Source organism: Hevea brasiliensis, chromosome 15 (genome assembly GCF_030052815.1).
Source record: "Hevea brasiliensis isolate MT/VB/25A 57/8 chromosome 15, ASM3005281v1, whole genome shotgun sequence".
Lineage (NCBI taxonomy): Eukaryota > Viridiplantae > Streptophyta > Magnoliopsida > Malpighiales > Euphorbiaceae > Hevea > Hevea brasiliensis.
The window spans coordinates 72,058,065-72,065,397 of NC_079507.1; the positions used below are offsets into that span (position 1 = coordinate 72,058,065).

At 30.8% G+C, this 7,333-nt stretch overlaps 1 protein-coding gene across 1 annotated transcript; it reads right to left on the reverse strand.

The window, feature by feature from the left end:
• Positions 1 to 220: 220 nt before the first annotated feature.
• Positions 221 to 5,484, reverse strand: LOC110635450 (magnesium transporter MRS2-2). Its single transcript, XM_021784783.2, has 12 exons — positions 5,051 to 5,484; positions 4,915 to 4,944; positions 4,342 to 4,495; positions 4,072 to 4,193; positions 2,091 to 2,165; positions 1,532 to 1,756; positions 1,401 to 1,445; positions 1,219 to 1,263; positions 1,084 to 1,113; positions 834 to 953; positions 613 to 746; positions 221 to 503 (listed from the first exon to the last, which is right to left on the reverse strand). The coding sequence occupies exons 1-11, from the start codon at positions 5,303 to 5,305 to the stop codon at positions 660 to 662; spliced, it is 1,188 nt and encodes a 395-aa protein (XP_021640475.1). The 5' UTR covers positions 5,306 to 5,484; the 3' UTR covers positions 221 to 503; positions 613 to 659.
• Positions 5,485 to 7,333: the final 1,849 nt, after the last annotated feature.

Here is a 7,333-nt window from a genome sequence, read left to right on the forward strand (position 1 = left end):
TATGCGAAAATTTAAACAATTCATTTTTGAAAAGATTTGACAAGTATTTTTTTTAATTATAATTAAAAAGTCATATTTCCAATTATTTTTTTTTAAAATAAAAATAATATTTTTTTATAACTAAAAAAATGAATTAATTATTTAAAAAATATTTATTTATAATAAATTAATTACAAAAATAAAATGTGTTAGCCACAAATATTGCAAATGCGATGGATAATTGACCAAAAATAATCTCTTATAAATTATTTATATACTTTTTGGGATAATAACAAACAATGTTTGTTTTGAAAACATAATGATGGTTACACATTAACAAAATAAATAAAACTATATTTATCTCCAAATTCTGATGCCTATAAGAAAAATAAGGGAAAATTATGAATCAGTACTCTCAAGGAAAAATGACAAGTAAAATTCTGTATTGTTTTACAATTATCACTGTTGCAATTGATCAGCCGTTTGACGATTTATATCAACTTCCTCCAGACTCAACCTCTGACCTGAAATTTTACGTGTGCAGTGCAAGGAATGAGATTTCATCCTCACATTTATCAAAAGGCACTCCCATAAAATAAATATAAGAAAGATGTAAACAAAGCGCTACAATACCTTCCCACCAAGAATCTCAGTATTCTTCCTCTAAAGAGAACCTTTATTCAAGATCCAACCAAACCTTTATAGCGAGCATAGGACATAATTAGTATGAATAAAGCGGCACTAAATGCTCCTGTTATGATTACCACCTACCAATATAAGAAAACATAATTCAGTACGCAAAATCAGTTTGAAATTGGCAGCTATAATGTCACCAGTGGAAAGTACTTGTTTACCCATTTAAACATGTATCCATGGTTATCATTCCATGTATATGGTATATTCATCCCAAATATTCCAGCCACCAAAGAATAGATAGATAAACAGACAGTTCCTGAACTTAGAAAGAGCTCTAACTGCAGCAACAGGTGAGAGAAGAAAACAAATGTACAAAAGCTCAATTAACGTATTCTAATACCACAGGGGAGAGAGAGAGATTAGATTCTGGGTATGAAATCATTATACACGTAGGGATAAATCAAGCACCTGAATTAGCTGATTTCGATGATTGTCAAGCTGCAGAAAAATGTAGCAAAAATCAAATGAAAAGACATACATACAACCCTAAAAAAAAAATATTTGACAAATAATTTTCTTTTATTCAATTTCAACATCACCTACCTGAATATTAATGTAATCCTCCGTATCATCAATATATTCACGCAACTGCATTTTTTTCAGATTAAAAAATGTAAATTTTTAAAAAAAAAAAAAAAAGAGCACAAAAATCACTTCAGTAACTCCCTTAAAAAATTCATTTCAATAACAAGCGTACCCGAGGCACAAGGGGGAAAAAGACATACCGTGTTTAATTTGTTCAGCGTGCTATCAATTTGCATAAAATAGGCCTGCAATAATATTTTATAACCCGTTTTAGACATATTGGCTTCACCTCACTTCAAATAAGCAACATAAGTAGAACACTTTTTATTACCTCTAGTAACATTTCAAGATCCTCAACATCATTCTCATCTCCACGAACTGTTGCCACACTCGCTCTACTTGCCCTAGAAATTTTTGAACCTATGGTAGGTGAGGCAGAAAACCAATAGGCACCCCCAGATCCACTAACTGGCGATGCACCAGCCAACTTTCTTGACAAGTAAAGGTCAGCCATATCATCATCGTCATCCAGCAGTTGCTCAAGTTCATCTCTCACCTATGATAAAAAATGAAGAGTATTACTTCCTGTCTGATTTTCAGAAGTTTTATGGCAACTGTTATGAGTATCTTTCATTCATTATTAAATTAAATAAGTCTGTCTCAAACTCCCACTTCCCCACGAAATTAATCACCTAGTGCAATGCAATCCCTTTGCTATCATTTATAAACATTTCCTGAGTTAAATACCTCCCTAATTGAATTTTGATTAATGTTGTCCCATACCTATACATAATCATCAATACATACATAAGATCATGTAAGATAAACGAAGAAAGAAGTATTGGATATTGCAATTTTTTTGCAAACTACACAACATGTTATATGCATACCTTCTGAACCCGAGCAGTCAACCTCGTCATTGCACTCTTCAGTTTTCGAACTCTGTCCAAGTTACGGCTACTAATCTGCACAGTTTTCAGAAACAGGAGAAAAGGGAGCTTGGTTAAAATATCAGAAGATAAAATAAAACTCTACTTAGCATAAAAAGGATGCAACTGAAAAAGATTTTACCTAAACTCAACTCAACTAAACCTTTATCCCAAAAATTTGGGGTTGGTACATGGATTCGCTTTCTCCACTCTAAACGATTTTGGGTTAAATCCTCAGAAATGTGAACAAGATGAATAAAAAATAAAGCCAAAAATGAAGTACACTAAGGAAGGCCCAATGATAGAAGGTTAAAAGCAAAGATTTACATGTCAAACTTTCAATAATGATTTCAAAGTTATCTGGAAAGACTAGTACAAGAGGGGGCAACCCTCCAAGAAAATTGCATTAACCATTCCTCAATTTATGTTGTTATTTCATTTCAGCCACTTAACTCCAATTTGTTAAAATAAAATCTCTTAAATTTAATTTTATTTTAGAAAAAATCACTCTAACCTACAACAAGAAGTTTCTAGGTTAAAAAGAATAAAATTACCCTTTTGCACTCTTTTCCTTCTTGTTCTCTTTCTTACCTTTATGATCAAATTAATTAATAATTATTATCAATAAAATATTTTATTTTAACTAAATTTATTAATAAAATTATTGATTATATATATTATATTTATTACTTATTATTAATTGAAATTTAATTTGTAACAACCTAGAAAAATAATGATAATAAATTTTAAATTTTAAAATAATATTTTATTAATATATTATATTTTATCAATATTTTAGTTTTTATTAAAAAATTAATAAACCATAAATAATAATTTATATATTTATTTTGATTAAATACTAATTTAGTGCTGATTAAAAAAAATAAATTTTGGAAACATTTATTACATGTTAAAGGAATTTTTTCTAAATCAAAATTAAAATTGAAAGATTTTATTTTAACAAAATGAAGTCAAATAACTGAAATGAAATAAACACCTAAATTGAGGAACGGTTGGTACAATTTACTGCAACCCTCCAACATTTCGGAGATCAAGCATTAGATGCCCCAAATGTCAAAAAATAAAGCAATAATATTTTTTCATTATTTAAAAAAAATAGTGAAGGATAAGACATCATCCTACGGTGAATAAGGAAATGATCCATCATCTTTAGAATCTATTTATCCACAAAGTCCTACTTTGAATTTTGCAACCTTGTATTTCATTGGTTGGTTTTATGTTAAACTTTAGTCTTGCACTTCTATCATGGATACTGAAGTTGCGGTCAGTAACAAAGAAGGAGAAACTCAATCAATCATTAAGAAAATAGATAAACAAAAACTGCATGATACAATCAGCAGTTGAATATGACATTGAAAGTTTCAGGAAGAAGATTTCTCTTTCAATACTTTTCTCAGGGCCTCTGCCAAAGCACACAGGTCAAAATCAAGAAAGAAAGCAATAGATGCAATTTTTGAAGGTGTTCTTCCCAGTTCAAACAGATTTAGTTTTCATCAACATGAAAATGAGCACAAGCAAAGTGATTTGGTTCCTGTTAAAGGTCAAGGCACAACCTTAAACAGCTAATTTGACCCAATAGCCTCCGGGAACTTCTTTATAGAAAATGAGGAAAACCAATAGTGAAAATAAAAACGAGATGAGGCATTGATAAAGAAGCAGAGTCGAAATTGAATCCTTAATCATAATTCCATAAATCTCACCACAGGAACTCATCTCCCGGCACAAGTTTTTTGGTGATTTAATTTTTATTGGCAAATTGTAGGATTTTTACCCAAATCATCAACCAAAACATGGACAGTTTTTCTTTTCTTTTTTTTTTTCTTTTTCAATTCTTAAAAGATAAACAAGACAAAAGGCGAGGCTGTTTCAGCAAGACAAAGAAATATTAATCAACAGGAATATTAATTATGTAAATACTTACTTTGGAAGTAAGCTCATCTAAAGCAGGATAAGCAGCAGTCTCTAGTTCTGTTGTACGCGCAGCTAGAAAGCTACAGATGGCTTCTAAAGCTACCTCCAGTGCCCGGAATTCAAATGGGGACTCTGCAGTGCATAATACAGATTGCTCAAAAATGAAAGAAACAAATACTAAGATTATATAGAAAATGAAATCAAACATGATATAAAGAATAAATATTTCCAAAAATACTATCCTTCTTCTTTATTAATAAAAAAAAATAATGAAACACACCATCCTCTTCACCAGCCTCAATGTCATTTTGCCCACTGGGATACTCTTTCCCATCTCCTTGACCTTGGAGAATGAGATTTGCGGGAGGTAGTCGCCTTTGAAGTTCCTCAACAACTGGGACGACATTTTCATCCAGCGGATCTCGAAGCAGTACCTACATCATATTGAAATAACAATCTCATCCTACAAAGATTAAAATGACAAATTAAAAAAAAAATGTGGAAACAACGGGTTTTCTTCAAGAGGGGGGAAAGTATTCATTTGAACATAGTAATCAGCTCAAAGCCCATAATGAGCTTATTTACCTCCAGTCATGAGAAAGGTTACTCCATCATCCATGAACTCATTTTTAAATCATGAGCAAAGCCCAATTAAGTTCTCTTTCAATCCATATAGGTTCAATAAAATAAATTCAAATTCTTTGACTCTCCATTCTTCCACACCACCAAACCCAGCGCCCCCCCGCCCCCAAAGTCAATACACATACTGAAACAAGACAAACTGTTTCCATTAAACTCAATCAAGAACAACATTTTACATTTCCCACACAGATAGAGAGAGAAACCCACCAACCTCCTCAGAAGTAATAATTGCCTTGATGTGCTGCCAAAAAAAAAATTATGGGAAGAAAATAAGCGCGAGAAACAAAAACATAGACGACAGAAAGGAAAAGAATTTAAATACAAGTAATCCAATATGTATGATTAACCTCCAAGTTCAAAACAATAGCCCTCTCTCGTCCAAGAATGGTAGAGGGATAAGACAACAGTGGGTCGAGAATCCGGAGATCGCGCGCGTGAATCTGCACGCGATGCATGATCGCGTGCTTGTCAGCATCAAGAATGGTTCCTTGTCCAGAAGCGTTGATGAGAATCCAACTCCTGGCGGGTTGCGTCTTCTTCTTGACGGCGGCCGCAGCAACCACCTGAGGGTCGGCAGGGACCACGTACCCGTCCCTCGCCATGTCGCAAAACCATATCCCAATCACATCTGCTCCGCTATTAGCCTCCTCAAAACCCTAACGGAACGTATAGGCCGCGTGTTCAGGTTATGCAATATTGCAATGGAGTAATGGTTGAGCACACTTGGGGGCCAATAGCAATACCAGAATCCGATACCAACAGGGAAATTTATTGTAACGGCTCATATGGTAAATTTTTAAAAGAGAGGGCTGGAATTAGGATTCCCTGCGGTTATGCTGCACGGGGAGTTAGTTGCTAACCAATGGTAATTTTACACGTAAATATTGAAAAATAGTAATTATTAATTTTGATTTGAGAAGCCACGAGAGCTGATAAGTATCATAAATATTTTCCCCTGCTGGACACCAATGGGCCATATCTCTATTTGATTTGATATGGGGTCACAATTTTGACCTCACAACCTATCTCACATGAAAGTGAGTCTGCTTTTTACGAGGCTTGTTTCTCAATATACTATTGTATTTAGTCTCTAAATTTCATGAATTAATATGTCTAGATAAAATAATAATAATTTTATTAAAAATTATATTTTATTTTTAAATATATTTTTTATTAAAAGATAATTTATATGAATTAATATATTTTAATAAAATTATTATAATTTTATAAAAAATAAATCTCAAATTATTATATTTAATTTAAATAAAAAAATATGATAAAAAATGTGAGATGGTCAATACCTTTAACAGTAGATAAAACTGGAAGAAAAGTAATCAATACTTTTTTAATTTTTTAAAATAATAAATAATTTTTTTAAAAATATTACTCGAAATAAGACGGAAGGGTAATATTATAAATGATATTTAATTAGTCTTTATTATTAAAAAGAAAAAATCGTTGCTGGTGAGTGGTGAGGTAACTGCTGCTTTTCCATTTAATTCATGCTCATGTTAATCCCCAGCTGTCACCTAATCCATTGTCTGTTCTCGTGAATTTTGGTCGGTGGAATTAATTTGAATTGAACCACCCCAACTTTAACTCTAATATTATTAGTATTAAGCAGGCTCTTCCAACCAGCTACTATTGGGACATCAAATATCTGGTCTGGGTAAGCTGCTTAATCATCATCTTGTTGTCTAGTAGATATTTGTTAAATAACAAAGTTAAGCATGCATGCACATGTACTCTTGACTTCAGGCTTCAGCTATCATATGGAAAAGCAACAACAGGGACAGTCTCCGAAGGACGTACTGTCCACCAAAAAAAATATGAAAAATAATACAATCATTTATTAAATTATAATTTATTTAGTTGTGACTCATAAACCATGCTAGTTATTTTTTATTTTTTAAAGAATATAATGTGAGTCTTATTTATTATTTGTTACAATTTCAATACCTTATCTCTCTATGTGCTAATGTTTATCTAAACCTCACATTATTTTATTTTATGACACTTTGAATTAGACAAACAATTAATTATTAAACTATTAGTTTAATGAAAGAATATTAAACCCCATATTAATTAATCAATAATTTTTTAATGTTAACAAACAAAATTAAACTTAAAATTTTATAGAAAGTTTTTAAAGTAAAAATAATTGAACTAATTTAATAATTACATGTTTATTATTTCAAAATATATATCTTATTTCATAATAATATAATAAATTTTATAAAATAATATTTTATTTTAAACATATATTTAATATCTCATAAATAACAAAAAAATAAATACATATTTATAGAATTTTTTGTTTATATTACTTGAATATTTATATAAAAAATTTAAAAATATTATTAAAATTTATGTAAACAAAATATTAAAAATTTAATTTTAAATAATTAAAATTGAATTAATTGCATCTATTTGTTAAATTAATGGTATTATGATTAAATAATTAATTTTTTATTTTTGGATTTAGACGGTCCATTGTCCAACCCACTGACTAATTAATTCGGATCGGATACTGCAGACCTTAATTATAGGGACGATCCTCTCCATTCAGTCTGCTTCATTCATAACGCCAAAATTCGAATCATAAATGTTGCTTAAGGGACCTAACACCT

Excerpts from the sequence above, each read along its gene's own strand:
- LOC110635450 (XM_021784783.2), bottom strand. The coding sequence starts at position 5,305 with ATGGCGAGGGACGGGTACGTGGTCCCTGCCGACCCTCAGGTGGTTGCT. Across the intron at positions 1,757-2,090 it reads TGACTGCTCGGGTTCAGAAG|GTGAGAGATGAACTTGAGCA; the intron begins GTATGCATATAA and ends TTTTTATCATAG. Across the intron at positions 954-1,083 it reads ATCGAAATCAGCTAATTCAG|TTAGAGCTCTTTCTAAGTTC; the intron begins GTGCTTGATTTA and ends CTGTTGCTGCAG.